At 41.3% G+C, this 24,296-nt stretch overlaps 1 protein-coding gene across 1 annotated transcript; it reads right to left on the minus strand.

Moving 5' to 3' along the window:
- On the minus strand, window positions 1-24,296 carry hadhb (hydroxyacyl-CoA dehydrogenase trifunctional multienzyme complex subunit beta). The gene is made up of 16 exons (XM_034162415.1): window positions 24,207-24,296; window positions 22,692-22,761; window positions 21,903-21,944; window positions 19,245-19,341; window positions 18,368-18,412; window positions 16,796-16,895; window positions 16,530-16,617; window positions 10,940-11,127; window positions 7,833-8,013; window positions 7,399-7,520; window positions 6,904-6,983; window positions 4,298-4,345; window positions 3,979-4,066; window positions 3,612-3,686; window positions 1,626-1,790; window positions 1-383 (listed from the first exon to the last, which is right to left on the minus strand). Exons 2-16 carry the CDS (start codon window positions 22,753-22,755, stop codon window positions 348-350), a joined length of 1,419 nt encoding a protein of 472 aa, XP_034018306.1. The 5' UTR covers window positions 22,756-22,761; window positions 24,207-24,296; the 3' UTR covers window positions 1-347.

Raw genomic sequence — 24,296 nt, forward strand, 5'->3', positions numbered from 1 at the left:
CAGTTTGACATTACTTCATTTAATATCAACAAGTCTTAGAAACTTTTTAAGGCGCATATAAACATTAGCTCCATCCTGTCTCTTTTAGGTGATTTAATTTTGCTGCACTTTCATTAGACTCCATGAAGATCCTGGTATGACACAGTTTATCGTCAGATTTCCTCAACGTCATTTAAGAGACTTGGAGCAAAGTTCCACATAGTTCCTCATACGTACATATTTTACATCTGACTTATGAATTGTAAGTATGTACAATCAATCTGCTGTGTGGAGGTTAGTGAGAACTGTACGTGTGCAGCAATCACAACGAAGCTGAGGACTGGGTCAGAGGTGATACTCTCAGAGGCTTAGTGGGGGTACGCCTCCACCACCATGGCATGTCCCTGTAAAACAAGAACACAAAGTTTCCATGAATGGAAAAAACAAATTAAAAATAGCAGAGGCAAAGACTTTCTCATCCGGTCACACTTGCATTGAAATGTGAAGTATCAGGGAAAATATAGACACAGTTGTTGCTGAAGAGATATTTCTACAATTACAGTCCTGTTGTGATCGCACCATATTTTCTTGAGTATGTCACACCTTTTTTCTGCATGTAGAACTCACTTTTTAACAGTTTCCCTGGGAGTAAATTTAACCGTTGGCAGGAATTCTGTGTAGTGCATGTGCACACCACAGTCTGTGCTGTTACCTAACATAAGGATTTTTAAATTCCAAAGATAAACCACTTAGACAAATAAGCATGTGCTGGACACCATATGGAATGTTATCTGATGTAGTTTCAACAAAATAAGCCAGACAGAGAGAAGGACTATTGGTCCACAGCGCTGGAAACACTACAACACAAATGTGAGTCTTTTTACTTTATCAGCTCTTCACTTTGCGATTTTGGTGCATAGCCGAACTGTCATTTATTCTTTAATTATTGGAATTTATTTTGTTTCGCGGTTCAATTCCTGGCAAATCCCCATGTAAATTACTATTAATAATGAATGTGTGATTTTTCAGAACAGAAGTCAGACTGGTGGCAGCACAGTGGCTTGCTGTTGTCTCACAGCAAGATGGTTGTGGGATCACCTCCCACCTGGAGCCTTTCTGTGTGGAGTTTGCATTTTATTCCCGTGTTTATGTGGGTTTCCTCGGGGTGCTCCAGCTTCCTCCCACATACAAAGACATGCAGGTTAAGTGAACTGGAGACTTTAAATTGACTGCAGGTGTACGTGTGCGTGCATGCAAGTGTGAATGTGTTTGTGTGTCTATATGTGGCCCTGCGGCAGACTGGTGTCCTGTCCAGGGTTTACCCTTCATCTACTGAACGGGGCACTTTAAATGTTGAAATAATGGTTTGTGATAATTAGGGAATAACCCTGTTGTGTTTTACCGGCAACACGTTAGCGGAGTCATAAAACGGCTATTTGCGACCGTATAACCGCATGATCGTCCGCAAATCATCAGACACAAGGGGGTTATTCCCATTCTAATTCAATTCCATCATTTGCATGGTCTGTACATAATTCGGTTGGTGAGCCGAGGCAGCGTCGCTCCAACAGCGGTCAGGGCGTGGAGTAATCCATCATTTTCTTTCTAGGAAAAACCCTGCTGATGGTTTGTGTGAAATCAGTCACCTGTCCTCCGGCAGCACAGGCTGCCACCAGTGCATACTGTCCTCCTTCCTTCTTCAGACGGTGTGCCGCCGTGGTAACTAGCCTGCAGCCAGTGGCACCAAACGGATGACCCAAAGACAGAGACCCTCCCCAGAGGTTGAACTTATCCATGGAAGGAGTCCCAACCTGCACATGTTACAGACATCCACATTTAGAGCCACACGGGGACACATCAAACACAGGCTGATATTTATATCAGTATTTGTTGGCATGTGGAAAACGTGGAACAGACCCTGACAACACACACACACACACACACACACTAGTACAGTAGTGTTCAGAATAATAGTAGTGCTATGTGACTAAAAAGATTAATCCAGGTTTTGAGTGTATTTCTTATTGTTACATGGGAAACAAGGTACCAGTAGATTCAGTAGATTCTCACAAATCCAACAAGACCAAGCATTCATGATATGCACACTCTTAAGGCTATGAAATTGGGCAATTAGTAAAAAAAAAAGTAGAAAAGGGGGTGTTCACAATAATAGTAGTGTGGCATTCAGTCAGTGAGTTCGTCAATTTTGTGGAACAAACAGGTGTGAATCAGGTGTCCCCTATTTAAGGATGAAGCCAACGCCTGTTGAACATGCTTTTCTCTTTGAAAGCCCGAGGAAAATGGGACGTTCAAGACACTGTTCAGAAGAACAGTGTAGTTTGATTAAAAAAGTTGATTGGAGAGGGGAAAACTTATACGCAGGTGCAAAAAATTATAGGCTGTTCATCTACAATGATCTCCAATGCTTTAAAATGGACAAAAAAAAAAAAAGAGACGCGTGGAAGAAAACAGAAAACAACCATCAAAATGGATAGAAGAATAACCAGAATGGCAAAGGCTCACCCATTGATCAGCTCCAGGATGATCAAAGACAGTCTGGAGTTACCTGTAAGTGCTGTGACAGAAGACGCCTGTGTGAAGCTAATTTATTTGCAAGAATCCCCCGCAAAGTCCCTCTGTTAAATAAAAGACATGTGCAGAAGAGGTTACAATTTGCCAAAGAACACATCAACTGGCCTAAAAAGAAATGGAGGAATATTTTGTGGACTGATGAGAGTAAAATTGTTCTTTTTGGGTCCAAGGGCCACAGACAGTTTGTGAGACGACCCCCAAACTCTGAATTCAAGCCACAGTTCACAGTGAAGACAGTGAAGCATGGTGGTGCAAGCAGCATGATATGGGCATGTTTCTCCTACTATGGTGTTGTGCCTATATATCGCATACCAGGTATCATGGATCAGTTTGGATATGTCAAAATACTTGAAGAGGTCATGTTGCCTTATGCTGAAGAGGACATGCCCTTGAAATGGGTGTTTCAACAAGACAATGACCCCAAGCACACTAGTAAACCAGCAAAATCTTGGTTCCAAACCAACAAAATTAATGCCTCGCAGATGTGAAGAAATCATGAAAAACTGTGGTTATACAACTAAATACTAGTTTAGTGATTCACAGGATTGCTAAAAAAGCAGTTTGAACATAATAGTTTTGAGTTTGTAGCATCAACAGCAGATGCTACTATTATTGTGAACACCCCCTTTTCTACTTTTTTTTTTACTAATAGCCCAATTTCATAGCCTTAAGAGCGTGCATATCATGAATGCTTGGTCTTGTTGGATTTGTGAGAATCAACTGAATCTACTGGTACCTTGTTTCCCATGTAACAATAAGAAATATACTCAAAACCTGGATTAATCTTTTTAGTCACATAGCACTAGTATTATTCTGAACACTATTGTACATGTGTGCAAAATGTGAGATAGGACATTTTAAGACAACCAATCTCCCTGAAACTGGCAAAAAACACTGGACAGAGGTGACTCAACATTGTGAGTACACAATCAAATAACCGATACAGGTCTTGCAGAAATGGCCAGGATCTGACCCAACATCAATCTGACACTTCATCATAGTTTGAAACACCCACATGTCCCATACAAAGCTTTCTTCACCTTTGATTTCCTGCCCATATACGTTTGCGCGAACCAGTCAGAGTCCATGGCTTTCAGATTTGCCAAGATCTGCCCCTGAGAGAAAACACACACAAACATGATGACAAATTTACATCTGACAGTCAAAAGAAAATGCCCCAAAAGTATTAAGCACATGATGTGAGCTAATTCAATTTAACTGTCCTAGGCGTCAAACACTGACTGTCAGATTATAAATAAGAGACAAAGTGAGCACAGCAAATTAAACCTGGGTTTAATCCTTCAGAAACAGAGTTATCTTCAACTTTAAACATCTATGAGTTTAACATGTGTTAGCATATATGACTCACAAACAACATAAACACAAGCGTCCTCTCTGCTAACTTACAGCAAACGCCTCGTGGAACTCAAAGACGTCAATGTCGCTCATGTTCAGGCCGGAACGCTCCAGGACTTTGGGCGTGGCATATGTTGGTCTGAAATGGTGAAACAGGTGGACCACATTATTTTAACCATCATAATTAAAACCACAGCAGAGGAAGAATCCAACTGTGATAAATAGCATTTGTCAGTTAAAAAAAAAAATACATCCATAATGTTCAGGCTCAGACTGTAATTCAGAGAGCTCAAAGCTGTAAAGTGTCAAAGTTAATCTTCACCCACTGATGGACCATGTTGAACAGCGGCACCGACACAGAGGGACTCACCCTAACAGCAGCTGATCTTTCGGGTCCTGCGACACGTAGACAAAGTCTCTGCAAGAGTGAAAATACAAACTTAAGAGCGCCTAAAATGATCAAGTCAGTCAAACAAACATGATCTGAGAAGAAACAACCAGTGTGCCTATCTGGGATCTAGAATAATAGGATTTAGTTTTACTTTGGGGGAGGTGATGGTCAAGTGGTTAAGGTGTTGGGCTTGAGACAAAAAAAAACTTTTACCAATTTACAACACCAATGAAATACAGTTTGTTTTTCCTCATTTGCTTGTCACAATAATGACTAGTGTGTGAATTAAAACAAGACTAAGATTTATTTCTTTTTACATTTATCCATGCAAATACTCACTATTAAAGAGACACGTTCCATACCAAAAATGCTTGTTTATTCATTTATACAATTTAGAAAAACCTTAAGGCTCAAGTTTCTCATGAACAATAAAAAAAGAATCTGTTTAATCAATTCATTAAATATGTATGAATGTCTGTCATTTGCATGCTGGGTAAGATCACTGAATAAAGACACAAAAGTGCCAGTTCTCGCTTTTGAAAAATGCATTTTCACATTATCTTTAAACAGTATACTACAATGTGCAGGTGTTTCTGATCTGCTGTGTCTCTGCACTGACTGCAGCCTTTAAATGTGACTTTGATATGGATGCACATTCCTGAAGTGTTCACCAGATGGCAGCATATCAAATGAAGAGATTTTCACGCAGACTGGAAAATGTTCAAAAACATTGTTTCAAAGGATTTTGAGCTGTTTTGCATTAGTGTCACTAATTTTCAGTACAGATGAAAAGTTCTGACATGATCCCCAGTCACACTATCTATTCTTTAATTCCAGTTTTACTTTCCAACTTTGTTGTCCATTTCGTCCCACATGGGCAATCATGTTTCTCATTACAGTTGCTATCTTAACATGTTAGCTGACACCAGTTTGAAGGATGGAGCGCAACAACAAGCGCAAGACGTGCACAGTGTTTCAGCAGTTAACATAAAATACATGCAAGTATTTTTCCTAATTTTTATTTATTTAGCCTTTATTTAACCAGGTTAATCCCACTGAGATTACAAATCTCTTTTGCAAGGGAGACCTGGCCAAGAGGGCAGCAGCATAATTACAACAAATAAAATTCACAACATTTCAGCATTAAAACAATTTCACATAAAACATTTAAGTAGACTGCAGTGATTTCACTAGAGCTTTAAACTCATTTAGTGTCACAAGAGCTTGAAGGTGAAGTTCAGACTGTAATTTGTTCCAGGTATTAGGTGCTGAAAACCTAAAACCTTTCATGCCCAGTTCAGTTCTTACTTTTGGGACAGCAAATTGTAGAACACCCATTGAACGAAAATTATAGCTTTCATGCTTTCTTATTAAAAGACGAGACAAATATGATGGGATACTGCCCAGAATGGCTTTGTAAATAAAAACATACCAATGAGTGATAATATCTATCCAACATCTACTAGTCATCCAGCAGGTGGCAGACACATCTACAGGATATTACACGGTCAAAATAAAATTCAGTTTGGGATTGATATGATGCATCAAAGTTCACCACAACTAATCAGATGATTCTCATTATAATTTAGTGAGTTAAGATTACAGTGTTTGTTGTTTCTGAGTTATTGTTTGCAAAAGTTAGCTGATCATCACCCTGATGAAGGTCCACTGAACGAAAGCTTGGTGTATTAAAGAAACTTGCATTGATCCAAGTGTACAGATACTCCTTTTTTACTAGTTGTTTTTGGTTTGGCACCTTGGCATGTTTTGGTTGTGAGTGCGGTGATTTGCTTTTAATAGTTATATACATGTGCCTATAAAAAGGTGCACATTTTTATTTAAATTTTTTTGCCTTTTGGTTGCTCTCATTGAAGATTTTAAAAATAGAAACCTCCATCTTCTTCATGGAAGTCTGGTGGACTTTGGCCAGGAGTGAGTGTGTAGAATAGAAGTTTTCATGTCATGATTATTATTATGATGATTCACAACTGTAAGTTGTGCTTGTCAAAGTTCTGCATGCACACAAAAAACATGGATTTCTGACATTTATACAAGTAAATGAATTTTTTACTGACTTTTATACATCCTGTATGTTAAATTGATGCTTAAGTGATTTGTTAAATTGATGCTTAAGTGATTTGAAAGCTTGGGCTGTTTGATGGCATGACAGCAAAATAATAATAATAATAATAATAAAACTTACAGCTGCATTCCTTGCCCTTACGGGCAACTTATTTTCCAATTTCCTTGTCCACTGAGCTGTCTGTTCGACTCATGACCACACAATGGCAGTCAGGCACACATTTGTTGTTTGTCGATAGCCACAAAGCAACACAAAAATTTATTTGCTCCTGGATGGAAATCTTCTTGAAAAAATGCATGTTTTCAGCAGTCACCATCAGCGTCAGGCTGAGCAGTGTTCATATCAACAGAATTTACTCCTGATCACCACAGACCTTCAGCATCTAACCCTAAAAATAATCCAATCGACTAAATGTGGCTGCAACTAAAACGTGTTTGTTACGGCATACAAACTTATTCAATATCGGGCGATCAAAGTCTGAACTGAAGAGGGCAACACTTACCTGAGGTAGGCTTTAGGCTTGTAACCCATCGCCAAAGCTTTTTCTTCAGACATGATGAGCACAGCAGAGGCACCATCAGTCTGAGAACACACACAAACACAATATTACTAAAGTTCCAAAAAACCCAGAATTGTAGCTTCAGTTGTCATTTTAAGCATTAGTGAACAACACAAAGTGTGGGCTGCTAAAAAATGAGCTGTGTTTGTGTCAGGTTGGGAACAAGCCACATTCTGACTCCATGTCATCCGAACATCTTCTGCTTACGCTGATCAGGCAAGTATTTAAGAACAGAGTGCTGTCTGCAGTGGTTCACCATCAGGTGCTAATTAATCTACGCTCCAGCCACACCCAGTTAACTAAGACAGGTGTGTTAAGCCGAGTGAACCAAAAGGCACCTCTGATCTGGCTCGTTTTATAGGACTAAAGCAGAGACAGTGCTAGGGGACGTGTGAAGCAGCACTGGGATCACTAATGCCGGATCTGATGTGTGCGCACCAAAAAAGAAGCGTTGGCAGCAGTGATGGTGCCATGAGGTTTAATGAAGGCGGGCTTCAGTCTGCCCATCTGCTCCATGGAGGATGGACGGATGCCATTGTCCTTGGAAACAATATCACGACCTGGAATGTGGAAAAGAATGATTATCACGTCAATAATGAAACATAATGTTGGACTTGCAAATCAAGTTTCTCCCACTCCCAAAAACATGCCAGTTCAGTGAACTGGGAACTCAAACTGGCTGTAGGCCTGAGTATTCACTGAAGAGTCCAACAGGTCTCTCATACAAGTAAATCACATCTTCATATGTTGTTATACCAGTTTGTGACATTATATTGACACCCATAAACCGGTTTAGGAGGAGGGGATATAAATCTAAAATCAGCGTAAAAGCACATTTCACATACACACTGTCGGAGTGACAGAGTTCTCACCTGGCACTTTAAAGGAGTGAACATCCTGCAGTAGACCAGCCTCCTGAGCCTTTTTGGCCAGACTATGTGATCGTAGAGCAAACTCATCCTGCTCGACCCTAGAAACCTCAAATGCAGCAGCCAGGCGATCAGCACTGTGGCCCATAGTTTCTGCTGAGGAGAACTCAGCCACTGCAGGAAGCTAGACACACACACACACACACACACTTAGTTGAAGGCATCATCTTGGACTGATTGTAATTTTTCACCATTTCCTGACATTTTATGAACATAGCTAATCAATGAATTGAGAAAATAATCAATTATGAAACAAATCATTAGGTTTTAATCCAACAGTCGATATAACAAAAAACACCTCAACAATTTTCAAAGGGAATCTAAAGATCATTTTATAATAACAGACACATCTCACATGAACTCGACAATCACAATGAAACACAGACTCAGTCTGAACCAAATCAGATTCCAGATCTGACTGAAGACAATTTCTGGTGGAAGAGAGGTGGTCTACTTTTTAGAATCTGTTAGATAGCAAATTATTAGCAACTTTTCACAAAATCAACACTTAATCAGAATGCCGTCTACAGCAGTACTGTATTTTCCACACTATAAATTGTGTGTGTTTTTTTTGTTATTGTCGTTTTGTTTTTAAACTTGTTTGGCTGGCCCTGTTACACATCTTTGAAAGCAACTTGTATGTCAAAAATATACATCATCATCTACGGCCACAAGATGGCACCCTCTACATGCCTGACAAGCTGCTCTTGTAATACTATCTGCACAAGGTACTGTCTGATAAACACTCCAGAGCAGAAGGTGATAGCAATGCAGCATTAAGCTGGATGTCAACCACTGTAACACTAGAAGAAGATGTAAATGAGAAGGATGTGCTGGGTCTGGCAGAATGAAATTAGAAAATCATGCTCTCAAACTGAAAGACCACAATCGCATGCTCTTAATAAAAAGGGAATAACCTTCATATGACTAAGGACTCAACCTGTTTGCACTTTGTGGAACAGCCAGAACCACAGCAAGATGGATAGAGAGGCTAAGGTAAGGCTGACCACAATGTTTCAAAGATGCATAATCCATTAAAGGGTTTACTTACATTTAGTAAGGTAAATGTGTATGTTTAGTGCCACTTTGACATTTCTGTCTGTTCAGTGATGACAAGAAGCAGTTCAGTCCTGAATTCTTTGTGTCTCCTACAATAACATTAACAAGACTCATGGTGCATTTTTGGACAGAAGTGATATATAGTCTAGAACAGGGGTTTTCAAAGTGTGGGAGAGTGAGCCCCCCCACCCCCCCAAGAACAAATGAATAGCTGCACCCCCCCACATACACACAATTTCAATATCTTCGTGTTTCTTTTTATTCTTTTACACATCTTAAACACATTTTAAAAGTATTTGTGTGTTTTTAAGGGGCGGTCTATGCATTTACACATTTTACAGCCTTTGTAAACATTTTAAACATGTTTTTTTTTTTTAAACTTTCTATCCTATTTTTATCTTTTGTCATATTTTAAACATTTAAAAAAAAAACATTTAAACACCTCTGTTTTAAATGTCGTTGGCATAACTAACACATTTTAACATAAATAATAAGGGATGGGTATTGATAAAATGTTATCAATAGACGCCATTATCGATTCTGCTTATCGATCCAATTTCTTATCGATTCCCTTATCAATACCTCGTGAATTTTCTGTGTACTAAAAGTAGGCTTTACAGGGTTTCTATAACATTTTACTGTCTTAAAGTAAATAAATATGAAATTGATCACTGGATCCTTAAACGCTGGACATAAATAAAAATAAACAAAATCTGTAGTTTTTCTCAAAAGCATTATATTTCCGACATTAATGGCATGAATGTCACTCCATACCTCTGAGCTGAACTCTTGCAGCTGGCTGTGCTGCAAGTCACCATCAATGTAATTCATAAAGAACGCAGAAGGTCTCATTTTGGGAGGAAAAAACATTTTAGTCTGTTGTTTGTGTTACATTTGGAAAGAGGTGTCATTGGATTTAAACGGTGATTCGCGTTGATGTTATCAATTCCGATCGGACTCGGTCTCGGCAGAGAGCGGCGCAGCATTTGGAGATGTGTGAACAGAACGGAGGACAATTAAGAGTTACAGTTAGTGACTTTAAGCAGCACAAAAGTGACTCACGGTTGACAGGGGTTAAGAAGCAGACTTGTCGCTCCTGAAAAGCATCAAAGCAATGAACCAACGAAGCAGTGGGTCGGAGCACTGCTTTACCGTTTCAAGCTTCAGAGCGGAGCTGTTACAGACCCACTGGGTCTGTAATCAATGTAAAGAAATAATCAATTTCCCAATAAAACACCCTCAAAAACAATGGCCGCTCTGAAGAACCAATAAGGGAATTGTTAAGCAAAAAAGCTACTGATGTCGGTGGATCGAATCATTTCTTAATGATTCTCGAAAAGAACTGGTTCATGATACCCATCCCTCGCACACCCCGGAAGAATTCTGTTGTCCCCCCCAGTTTGAAAACCACTGGTCTAGAAAACACTGCAACTTTGTTCAAATCCTCACTTGAGTAATGACATAGGATCGGTGACACACTGAGATTTTCCTGTGAGGGGCCAAGCTTAGAGACTATGGTACCACTGGGGATCTTAAAACAATCAAAAATTCACCATTTGGATGTGGTTAGAAACAAACAGATCAAGGAATTGTTCCATCAGGTACATGAACCACCAGTCCCCTATTACAGATTATGGTCCACATGGTCTAAGGCACGATGAGCAGGAAGGGCCAAGATGATGCAGGTTTTTCTTGCTACAGATCACCTGAGCAGGTGGTTTCACAGATGATCAGGATTTAAAGTTGAGAGGAGATCATCAGTGAAACTACCTGCTGGACAGAAGCCGCTTCCTGTCAAACCAGCCAATCCAACTGAACTAAGTGATAACATAGAAATGTTTGCATCATGCAAATTGATTTTATTACAGTCATGAAAACGATGTGCGCTGATTCACTGACTGGACCGATTCCATTCAGACTGGATTATATTTAGGTTCCTGTTAGCATAGAGTGTGTGGTGTATCTTTGAAAGACGTGAAATTGATCTTGACCTCAGGGGAAAAGTGAGCCAGTCGTATGCTGCCGAGCAAACTCAGCCTCTGGCCGAGGGTTTTGGCTTTGTTCAGGGACAGCATGGTTTTCCTCATCTTACGACTGTGCCGGATAGGAACATCAGACATGAACTCCACTCCGCCTGCCACAACAGTGTCACACTGGCCAGCAGCAATCAAACCAACAGCTAAACAGAAAGAGAGGTTTAAAGAAAAGAAAGAGGCAGATTAGTTCCCAAAGGTAAAAAGACAAAAAGAATGAGTAACTCCATTTATTTTCTTGTTCCAGTATCTTACAGTAAAAACAAGGAAGCGTTTTCATCATTATTTCAGTCCATCACACCTCCTCAAAAATCAACATTTATTTTAAGACGTGTCCATCATTCTTCATGACCACACCTCAAATCTTCCATCAAACTATGGAGATCCTACTTTGGCCACGTTAGACAGCTTGTTTTATGCTTTTGTTGTTACTATTTGGCATGACTTTGCTATAACAGCAGCAGTAACATCAAAAGATCATACATCCCCAATTCCAATGAAGCTGGGACGGTGAGCAAAATGTAAATAAAAACAGAATAAAATGATTTGCAAATCCTCTTCAGCCTATATTAAATTGAATACACCACAAAGACAAGATATTTAATGCTCAAACTGATAAACTTTATTGTTTTTGTGCAAATATTTGCTTATTTTGCAATGGATGCCTGCAACACATTTCAAAAAAGTTGGGACGGGGCAACAAAAGACTGGGAAAGTTGATGAATGCTCAAAGAACACCTGTTTGGAAACAGGTGAGTGTCATGACTGGGTATAAAAGGAGCATCCCAAAAAGGCTCAGCCGTTCACCACTTTTGTGGTGATCCTCACCAATTACGTGAATAAATAGTCCAACAGTTTAAGAACAATGTTTCTCAACGTTCATTTGAAAGGAATTTAGGGATTCCATCATCTACAGTCCATAATATAAACAGAAGATTCAGAGAATCTGGAGAACGTTCTACACATAAGCAGCAAGGCCGAAAACCAACACTGAATGCCAATGACCTTCGATCCCTCAGGTGGCACTGCATTAAAAACCGACATCATTGTGTAAAGGATCTTATCGCGTGGGCTCAGGAACACTTCAGAAAACCATTGTCAGTTAACACAGTTCGTCGCTACATCTACAAGTGCAAGTTAAAACTCTACCATGCAAAGCGAAAGCCATACATCAACAACATCCAGAAATGCCACTGCCTTCTCTGGGCCTGAGCTCATTTGAAATGGACAGACACAAAGTAGGAAAGTGTGCTGTGGTCTGATGAGTCTACATTTCTAATTGTTTTTGGAAATCATGGATGTCGTGTCCTCCGGATTAAAGAGGAAAAAGACCATCCAGATTGTTACCAGCACAAAGTTCAAAAGCCAGCATCTGTGATGGTATGGGGGTGTGTTAGTGCCCATGGCATGGACAACTTACACATTTGTGATGGCACCATCAATGCTGAAAGGTACATCCAGGTTTTGGAGCAACACATGCTGCCATCCAAGCAACGTCTTTTCCAGGGATGTCCCTGCTTATTTCAGTAAGACAATGCCATGCCACATTCTGCATGTGTTACAATAGCGTGGCTTTGTAGTAAAAGAGTGCGGGTACTAGACTGGCCTGCCTGCAGTCCAGACCTGTTGCCCATTGAAAATTTGTGGTGCATTATAAAGTGCAACATACAACAAAGGAGCCTCTAGACTGTTGAATAACTGAAGTCGTACATCAAGCAAGAATGGGAAAGAATTCCACCTACAAAGCTTCAACAATTAGTGTCCTCAGTTCCCAAATGCTTATTGAGTGTTGTTAGAAGGAAAGGTGATGTAACACAGTGGTAAACATACCACTGTCCCAGCTTTTTTGAAATGTGTTGCAGGCATCCATTTCAAAATGAGCAAATATTTGCACAAAAACAATAAAGTTTATCAGTTTGAATATTAAATATCTTGTCTTTGTGGTGTATTCAATTGAATACAGGTTGAAGAGGATCTGCAAATCATTGTATTCTGTTTTTATTTACATTTTACACAACGTCCCAACTTCATTGGAATTGGGGTTGTATAATGTAGCAACACTATACAGTAACTGACATTCCACGTCCCAACAGCCAGGGGCTGTGAGCATGGACCGGGCCGCCGGGCCACCCGCCCTCGACCGCCACCCAATCCAGACCACCATGGCCCCCTCTGCAGGTGGTGAACCCACAGGAGGGTGGGCCCACGTCGCTCTTTCGGGCTGAGCCCAGCCGGGCCCCATGGGCTAAGGCCCGACCACCAGGCACTCTCCTGCGAGCCCCAACCCCAGGCCTGGCTCCAGGGTGGGGCCCCGGCTCCGCCATACCGGGCGACGTCTCAGTCCTTGATTTTTTACTGGTCATGGAGGTTCTGAACTGCCCTTAGTCTGACCCGTTACCTAGGACCTGTTTGCCTTGGGAGACCCTACAGGGAGCACAAAGCCCCCGACAACATAGCTCCTAGGATCATCCGGGTACGCAAACTCCCCCACCACAATAAGGTGGCAGCTAGAGGGGGAGTGGAAAGGAGTCAGTTGAGGTGGCTCGGGCATCTTTTCCGGATGCCCCCTGGACGCCTCACTGGAGAGGTGTTCTGGGCACGTCCCATTGGGAGGAGGCCCCGGGGAAGACCCAGGACACGCTGGAGGGACTACATCTCTCGGCTGGCTTGGGAACGCCTTGGGGTTCCCCCGGAGGAGCTGGGGGAGGTGTGTGTGAATAGGGAGGTCTGGGCGGCTTTGCTCGAGCTGCTGCCCCCACAACCCGACTCCGGATAAAGCGGAAGAAAACGGATGGATGGCTGGACTATACAGTAACTACGCAGAGCAGGAGGCTCTTTACTATCAATGCAGACTGTAAAATGAATGACCATGTTTCACCGTGAATCACCTTCATTTCTTTTGAGTTGATATATTGAAATTTCTGAAAATGCTGATAATTCTGACTATTTTGATCCTACCTAGACCCATGCTAAACGCTACTCCGCCAACATTTTGTGGAGTCTATCATGGCACTGGTCAGTACAGTAGAAGACAAATTGTCCTCTAAATAAGTTCAATAATTTTTTTTTGAGTATGTGACTATCAATATTTCCAAAACCACAAAGACATCTTGTTCAACAATATGAGCGCCATATACGAGGTCTGTTAGAAAAGTATCCAACCTTTTTATTTTTTTCAAAAACCATATGGATTTGAAACACGTGTGATTGCATCAGCCAAGCTTGAACCTTCGTGCGCATGCGTGAGGTTTTTCACGCCTGTGGGTTGTGTCATTCGCCTGTGAGCAGGCTTTGTGTGAGCAGTGGTCCACCCCTCTCGTCGGATTTTTATTGCGAATAAATGTCTGAACGATTTGGAGCTTTGCTGCATCAATTTTTTCCAGAAACTATGAGAGGCCTCCAGGTGGTAACCATTCGGAAAATTCAAATGGCTTTGAGGGACGATTTTATGGGGATTACACAGATTAAGGAGTGCTCTAGCCGGTTTAAAGACCGCCCACAGCTGCTGAGAGTGAACGCCTTGGCGCGCTCCGAGCGCCGATCGACAGGCTCAAACCCTGCTGAAACAACCAGATCATTTCCAACATGAATGCTTTGTTGATCTGGGACGTCGTCTGACTTACACAAAAATGGCAGGAGACGTAGACATCAGTACTTTTTCGGCACATTCCACTGTTACAGGAGTTTTTTTCATGGAAAGAAAAGTGGACGGATGCGCCACCGTACCGTTCATGGCGCGGCACAAAACCACCTCCGTGTTGGTCTCACAGGATGGCTTTGAGATTGCTTTCAGACGGCTGTCGGTGGGTTTTCAGTCATGTGACTAACCGAGAAATTGTGGATGAGCCTGGACATGTCAGAACATGTCCTGTGAGGCTTCATCACGGCATTGCTTTGCGCCATGCGGCACCGCCGTGATGCGCGGAATTCCTCCGCTCCTCTTTCCATGACAAAAACTCCTGTAACAGTGGAATGCGCCGTTCATTTCTAAACTGGACGCTGCGTTTTATCCGGGACGTTGTCTGACTAGCACAGGAATTGCGGAAGACGTGGACATCAGCACTTTTTCGGCACATTGAGACAGACGTGTGGAGGAATTCCGCACGTCGCGGTGGAGCCGCATGGTGCAAAGCAATGCCATGATGAAGCCTCACAGGACATGTTCTGGCATGTCCAGGCTCATCCACAATTTCTCGGTTAACCACACGACTGAAAACCCACCGACAGCCGTTTGAAAGCCGTCTCAAAGCCGTCCTGTGAGACCACACAGAGGTGGTTTTGTGCCGCGCCATGAACGGCACGGTGGCGCATCCGTCCGCTTTTCTTTCCATGAAAAAAAACTCCTCTAACAGTGGAATGTGTCGAAAAAGTACTGATGTCCACGTCTCCTGCCATTTTTGTCTAAGTCAGACGATGTCCCGGATCAACAAAGCCTTCACGTTGGAAATGATCTGGTTGTTTCAGCCTGTCGATTGGCGCTCGGAGCGCGGCGCGCTCTCAGCAGCTGTGGGCGGTCTTTAAACCGGCTGGAGCACTCCTTAATCTGTGTAATCCCCATAAAATCGTCCCTCAAAGCCATTTGAATTTTCTGAATGGTTACCACCTGGAGGTCTGTCACAGTTTCTGGAAAAAATTGATGCAGCAAAGCTCCAAATCGTTCAGACATTTATTCGCAATAAAGATCCGACGAGAGGGGTGGACCACTGCTCACAGGCGAATGACGCAACCGACAGGCGTGAAAAAACTCACGCATGCGCACGAAGGTTCAAGCTTGGCTGATGCAATCACACGTGATTCAAATCCATATGGTTTTTGAAAAAAATAAAAAGGTTGGATACTTTTCTAACAGACCTCGTATAAAGCTGATGACACACAGAAAACTGGAAATGAGGAGGAAAGCCACATGATGTACAATGTGGGACTCTGAAGAGTGACTGAAAAATCAATCAATCAATTTTATTTATATAGCGCCAAATCACAACAAACAGTTGCCCCAAGGCGCTTTATATTGTAAGGCAAGGCCATACAATAATTACGTAAAAACCCCAACGGTCAAAACGACCCCGTGAGCAAGCACTTGGCGACAGTGGGAAGGAGGGAAAAGGGAGAGAAAACTTCACTTTGCTGAATTCAGGGTACTGTTTTTTTTAAATGAACTTAATCTAGAACTTGGTAGGGAGCAACATCACTGAAATAATACTCTAACCTCATCAACAAGGCAGATAATATGGCTAACTAACAAGCCAGTGTCAGTGAGTGGGATCCCCCCTTTTCTCACTCACTGTGGTCAGAATTCAACGTAAAAGGGCAAACAGTCCGCAAGTTGTTAAACAAAATGCACTGAGCTCATAAGGGACGTCTTCAAGTGATGTTTTGGGAATAGGAAACATGCATAAGTGTCCATTTGCTTGGGAATGTGCTAATGTCAACACCCTGCTACAGAGGCTTACAAAAATCCAGCATGATAACATAAATGATGCATCAGTGTAAAGACGTTTGGATGCAATATGAATTAAAGAAGATGGAAACAAGATGTTCTGTGGAGTACCTGAAGTCATCGCTTGGTTGGAGGAAATGCAGGCCATGGTTACAGTGTGTGCTGGAATCTTATCAGAGAAGCCAGCACCCAGTGCTGCCTAAAAGGTGCACACAACAAGAACAACAACAACAACTGACATACACTAACATACAGATATAATCTAAAATCAGCACATATATGCACAAAATATTCTTCTGGCCAAGTTTAAATTAAAGCTCGTCAGTTAAACATAGCCAAGGTATGCAAAGAATACAACTGTGCATGTGTTTGTGTACTTCTCTTGCGACGTTGCTCGTCTTGACTTCCTGAATAACTGTGCCAAAAATGATGTAGTCCACAGCATCTTTAGGTAAACCTGTTCTGTGCAGCAGACCCCTAAAAACCCCAAAAAGAAATCGTGACAGTGTCAGTCAAACATTCAACTTCCTACAAGCAAAGAAGCAACTGCTCCGTTTCTTCTCTTATGCCGCGTTCACACCGGGCGCGACGCGAGCGACAGCAGCGACAGGTTGTCATGTAATCCCTATGTAAAGACGCATTTTGGCGCCAAGTAACGCAACGCGACGCAATGGACACGGGCGAAGCGATTCTGAGTGATTGGCGCGTTTATGGCGTGATATTGCGTCACGTCACCCTCCTCCCCAAGTTGATAAATCTGACCTTTTTCGTCTTGTCGCGCCGCGATGACCAATCAGGGACTGAATATGTAGTGACGTGGCGATGTCTGGAGTTTGACTGAAGATGTGAACATGTCCTGTCTCTGGTAGCAGCCTGTGAGCAAGACTTATGTCTCTTTTGTCCTTTATTTCACAATTATGACAGAGTTTGAGCAAGCAGCAGCCCAGCAGCAGCGGGAGCGGAGTTTCTGTCTCTTTTCATTTTACTTTTCTGTGGAGATTATTTATTAACTACACAGATGTATAATAAAACAAATGGTGACTGGTTTCTAAACACAATTATGACAGAGTTTTTTGGGGAAGAGCGAGCAGCAGCCCCGAAGCAAGCAGTGGAGTTTTTTTTTTTTTAATTGTTTACATGTGCGCGCGTGAACGGGACAGGAGGTCCTCAAACTGGGTCCCGCAGAGGCGGAAGGACCGCTGAAAGCAGCCGTCATCCAGATGCAGCTCCTGCAGCAAATAATGATACTCCCCGAATTGGGAACATCTTATGACATTTGTCAGCTTTCCACAACTCGCTACGTGTGATCAAAAGGTCCGTCATGTTAACTTGACTGACAACCAGAGCCGGCGAGCGGAATGGAAGCTCCTCCTATTTGATGACGCACTGGGGCAAATTTTCACAGCAAAAGCAGAGCAACACACCGGGCGATGGTGGCGCGTCCGTCGCCACGTGACCCCCGCGAATTTGTGGCGTCTGATCGCGCCCGGTGTGAACGCGGCATTAAATGCAGTTCAAGGTTTAGGACGTGTTTGAACTTTTGTGTTAAATGGTCTCTTTAAGTCCATCTCTATGTGAAAGAAGCTACGATATAAAATGGACCCGAGGTTCAGATTTCACTGGCTGTCTCAAAATAAAGGCCATGAAGAGCCAATAGAGCAGAGGTTTTCATTGCTGTCACACAAATCACCGGCTGTTTGGGCTGAAACCTTTTTGATTAAAGTGAATCAGTGAATGACTTGCTGAGGTGTCAATCAAACAAATGTACACTCGTGGCCATTCAATGTAAATGATTAGAACATAATCATAGAACAATCTTCAGAAAGATTCATTCCCACCCACCCACCTCCAAAACCTTGTTTTCAGGGGTTATAAACAACAAAATGAATGAGATTACATTGTTAAGATATAAATATATGACACAGTCAATTAAGTCGCGACAGACTTACAGCAGAGCTGCTCTGGCCAGGTCGTGGGGCATCAGGTCAGCATATCTGCAAAAACACACAGCAAATATAAAACCAAAAGAACTGTTTAACCCTGACACAATATATATATATATATATGTTGAAATTCTACTTCAACTTTCCAACAGTGTTTAAACGTACACCGCACTGGACTTTACAGAGGTTTCTGCACAAAGGCTCACATTTTATTTTATTTTTTTAACCTGAACTTCACTCTTTATAAACGGCATTCTAATCCAATTACATTTTTTTCCGCAAATCTGACTGGTTAGTCGTGTGAGATTTCAGGCCATAAAATATCACATGGACAGTGACAAAATATTAAAACCCTTTCACATTTGATGTTACTCCACCCCGTGATCGTGTCGCTGCGCAGGTGTCACTAATGGCGCTGTCAGCTGAGACCGACAGAAACTAGTGCAGGGACGGCAATGCCGAAATGCATGGATTTAATGGATGTAACTGGATTGATTGATGGATTTACCGTGGATTTAACTCAATGCAGCTGATGAGATGGAGAAATCTGTGGGTCTGCTCACAGAATTTCCAGTTTGGCATGAACACACTGTTGATACGGTTAGCTTTGACGAGCAGACCACACCCTTTCACAACAATTCAGCAACTGAATTCCTTACAGACAAATGAACCGTGCAAACCTTCATGCTGGATTAAGGTCCCAAAACTCAATTTGTGACCGTAAAATCCAGCATGAATGTCCACAAATCATCAGACACAACAAGGTTATTCTCTAATGACACTAATTATGTCAGCACCTGAAGTGTTCTAAAAAAATTCTAATACAGCAAATCACAACAATGGCTACAGATTACAGCCCAAAAACAAAGAAAATGGGTCGTACGTGGTTCCAGACAACAGGAAAGGGGTCCGAACTCCTTCTACTAGAACAATGTTTTTCACACCAGGCCGAGCGAGTGTCTTCTTTGTCTTGAGTTGAGCTAAAAAGACAGAAATAAATAATGTTGTTAGATGATTATGAACTTGTGGGTCACAATGTTTCTCTGGACTATTGAAGATGTCCACCATGAAGTTATGCCATGGGCAAATACCTCCAGAAGGTAAGACAGGTGCTGAGAACTCAGCTCAATGATAGGAATAAGATCCAAGCCATCCATACATACGCCCTACCCGTCACCCAGGTGGAATAATAAGTTGGCCACAGGAGAAGATAGATGCCACTGATATCAAGACACAAAACCTCCTCACAATGCACAGAGGTTTCCACCCAAAGTCCAGCCCTCTATGGCTCTTTGAGCAAGGGAAACAGGGAGGGCAAGGATTAGTGAGTGCAAGAGCCACAATCCAGGATGAAACGAGGAGCATCCATGAATACATCAGAAAGATGGACCCCCGAGATCAGATGGTATAAGAGTCCCTCAAACAGCTGAAGATAAATGGCAATAAGAAACAGGAGGAGATGATATCATGGAAGACCAAGCCCCTCCATAAGATGTACCACTGACAGATAAAGGAATCGGATGACATCAAGAATTCCCACCAGTGGCAAGAAAAGTCCAGTCTAAAGGACAGCACATATGCAGGAGTCCACCACAGCCAATAGGACCCACGTTTCAGGCTGTGCAAATGTGCCCCAGAGACAGTCCACCACATAGCAGCAAGATGCAAGACGCAAGCTGGGACAGCGTACACTGAGAGCCACAACCAAGTGTCGAGAACAGTGTACAGGAACCATTTGTAAGTCCCCTAGTCCCAATTGGAGACACCACCAAGGGTCAGATTAAAGGTCCTGCTATATATGCAATTATTTCAATAAAGAGCAAAATACAAGTACTTTGAACGCAATTCTGCACATCTGAAATTGCAGGTGAAAATGGTTTGGTGTTACAACAGTCAATAAGAAAAGGATTAGTCATATCAGTTTCACTTCAATATCTTGTTTATCTATCTTGCTATCATTCAATTGAATTGGAAACTGTGTCCAAACTTGTGACTGATTTTATATATACCAGGGTTCTAGCTAGGATAAAATTTTAGCGTAGTGGTAATGTCGAGGGAGAGAAGCGACCCGGGACGGGGTGCGGAAGGGAAGAGGTTTTTGAAAATTCAAGCTAACAATTGGCCATTCTAGGTGTACCCAAAGGGGAAAAGCCAGGTACGACAGCCCAAGTCCCTTCATCATGTCCAGAAGGCTGGGAAAGTCTGTTGAGTGGGCAATCTCATTCTGGGTTAGCCAGTACATGGCCCTCAGTGAGACAGTTGGAGTCCGTGGACATTTTTAAGTCAAGACTTAAAACCTATTTTTATTCTCTTTCTTATAAGTAGTTTTTATTTTATGTTTTATTCTTTTACTTCTGTTTTTAATTAGGTATTTGATTTTTTTTTAATTTATTGCATTTTTTTATGTTGAACTGTTCTGTGTGAGGTGCCTTGAGATGGCTTTTGTTGTAATTTGCCGCTTTATAAGCTGATTAAATTGAAATTGAACAACATTTTATTGAGTCTTAAAGTAAATAAATATGAAATTGGTTACTGGATCCTTAAACTCTGGACATAATAAACTCTATATGGTGGATCTTTGATCTCTGGACATAAACAGAAATAAAATCTGTAGTTTTTGTCAAAAGCATTTCCTTTCAGACATTATTATTGGCATGAATGTCTTTCCATACCTATGAGATGAGCTCTTGCAGCTGCGCTGTAGGTCAGGTTTATAAAGAATGCAGGACATCTCATTTTGGGAGGAAAAAAACGTTTTAGTCGATTGTAGTTTATTGTCTGTATTGCAACGTTTGTAAGAGGTGTCATTTTATTTAAAGCGGCGATTCGTTTTGAAGTTAATTCCGAGCGTCTGAAGCTGTGACAACGGAAAAGAGGACGATTCTCGTTTCTCGACTGCAACAAGACAAGAGTCCCAGTTAGTGACTTTAATCCACACAAAAGTGACTCATGATATTTTAATGGCTTTCAGAGGGGTTAAGAAGCAGACTTACCGCTTCATTTAGAGCAGCGAATCAAAGAGCCACGAGCCAAACAATTACCCACACTCGAGAACTCGAGTGTGGTGGTAATTGTTTGGAGCACTGTTATTTTAAACTGCTGTGCTGTAATATTTCAAACACTATTCTGGATTTATATAAATTTCTGTTTTTGAACAGCCTATTTTTTTTTTATTGTCTTCGGATAAGTATTTTTCATTTTACCTTATTTGGAAATTTGTTCCACACTGCAAACATGATCTCTCTTCCCCCCCTTTTTTTTAAAAACTCCTTGAGCAGTATACTGCTTGAAGTCACATTTCTGTACTTTGTCAAGTGTATATATAACTCAAAAACACATACTGATATCTCAGAATAAATATGCAAATAGAGTGGCAAAAAAGCAGTAACGATGTGGACCTTCATCCTTTGTGAACACTGTAACTCTGGTTTGATCTGAGTGAGTCTGACACGTGCCCAATGTCCTATTTCCTGTATGAAAGGCATATTCGTGATCTATGTGACATTCCATTAATTTCAGAAAAAATCTCACGATGACTTACCCTGAGCTTGTAACTGAGCTGCTGTGCTGAGGGAGCGTGTCGCTGAGACAAACAAAAGAAAACAAATGAATGAGTGACATTCAGCCATCATATGCATGTCTGTGATGAGCAGTGTTCAGTATCATGAACAGGTAACTCACCTGAAGCAAACATCATAAAGCTTGACTGAGTTTGTGGGGTAATATGAGTGACAAAAGGGCCTCGTATACAATAAAGCTGTGTTAGTACTAACAAATCAAGAGTGCAAACCTGTGCACTAAGCATCTTCCACCAGTAATTTATACCATGGCATTCAACTGGTTCCATCTTAGGAGATATTCACTGAAGTATGTCTTTTAAGAACAACCACCTGTGCTGCTGAACCAACCACAGCGCAACACTGGAATATGGGTTAATAGAATTTTGACAGTTCTGCTTCAAAATTTCAACCTCGGTGATGACAATAAGGCTAGACAGGAGAATGAACTTCTGTGTAATATCATTAAACTGCTGTAATGTAATTTTAATGGAGTAAGTTCACATATAAAAAAATGTAATATGATGATAATAATAACAATAATAATAATAATAATAAATACTGGTATCAAATTCTGCACCAGGAGATTAGGGGCTCAAATGCCAAACCCAGGGTAATCTGAAACTAACAACTTCTCTTGGAGCTGTAGTAAAAATATTAAATGTATATTGAATATTCAGCTTTATGGGAATCATGGCAACGAGCATTTGTCTATTTTGAGAGAAACTCTGATTAAAAGGTGCCATGTACACATGAAGACAGAGACAACTCACCAAAGTACACGGCCCTGGCCGGGCTGACCGCGCAGCTCATCGAGCTCAGCAACATGGAAGCCATTATGTTCTACAAAGAAATTATTTGTAATAAATATTTGCCGCGGTTCAGATGAAAACAAAATGCATACAGGGTTTACTACACCATTTTATAAAACTGTGCCACTTGACTCAGTGAAAGCAAGTTTGGAGTTAAAATTGTGGCACAGCCACAATGTGGCGGCAACTCCACCAAACTAGCAAGGTCCCGTGACGATCTTCCCTGCAAGAACATTAAAACTATAAAAGAAATGAAACAACCTGTGATGAACTTTTTTTTTTAATAAAAATAATACACTGTAGAAATTTCCAGCAAAAAAAAAAAAAAATGTAGGGCACAGGTTTAACCAATGTAGCTTTAATGATAAATAATTTATCAACCATTAAATTAACTGACAAATGTTTTGATAATTAATTATTTTGGGTCACAATTTTTTAGATTCTAAATTTTCTGATTTCAGATTCTTAAATATGAATACTTTCTGGATTATTTCACTAGTTTATTTACTCTTCTCTGGCCGTAAACTGAATATGTCTGGATTGAGGACAAAATAAGGCATAATTTTGGGCTCTGGAAAATAATGATTGCTATTTTTCACCATTTTCTGATAATTTTATGGACCTAACAACTAATTGATTAATTGAGAAAATAATCCATCCATTAACCGATCATGAAAATAATTAATTCCAGACTAGATTTGATTATTAACTACTATTACACGTGACCAGTGCTTCGTAGCGCCTCGTTAACAAATGGAATCAAAGACAGCTAACTTTCTTAATGAAGAATCACTTGCGGGGTTTGATATAACGTGATTTCTGATTGTCTGGGACAATTACAAAATCTGAGAAATGCAGTTTTAGCACATTAACGGGATAACCAAATGGCATGAAATTTGGCAGGTGTATGGACGGTCTCTGTTAGCCCTAGAGTGCTAAATTTGATGGAGCTGCGCCACTAGATGGCGCTGCAACGCATAAATTTTATGAATTTTAGAGCTCTAGCATGCTCCAAAATTCATGTAGCTCTTGCCTGAGAGTCTTACCAGACTTCTCCATGATCCTTTGGGGCAGGCCTGGATCCACGGTGGCAGGGGTGGTGCTTGGACCCTTAAAAACTGCTTCCAAATCTAGTTATTATTATTATTATTATTATGGGACACCATGATGGGGCCCATCCTCCGACCCTGACCCTTCACCTACATTCCGTGTCTTGGAGAATGACAGTTGGAAATACTGAGGTTTCAAAATGTATATAATAAAACTGCGCGAAATAAACACGTCTGCATATAAATTAAAACAAGTTATAAAGAACCTGTGCCCTTTATAAAGCGAAACTGTGCCTGCTACATGCTAATAATGTTAGCACCGCGTTAGCAAAACTTGTGCACACGCGCCTGTGTAAAATTCATTCACTGTATTTATTTCTGAATTCTTAACGTTGTCCTGAGTAATGTCGGTTAAGGTCACACTTACCTGTACTTGTATTTTCTCACTAAAGCGCCGCTTACCCTTCTGACTGACAGGGTTAGTGCAGCTGGACTACAAAGACCGTCGTTTGTCCTG

Source organism: Thalassophryne amazonica, chromosome 21 (genome assembly GCF_902500255.1).
Source record: "Thalassophryne amazonica chromosome 21, fThaAma1.1, whole genome shotgun sequence".
Taxonomy (NCBI): Eukaryota; Metazoa; Chordata; class Actinopteri; order Batrachoidiformes; family Batrachoididae; genus Thalassophryne; species Thalassophryne amazonica.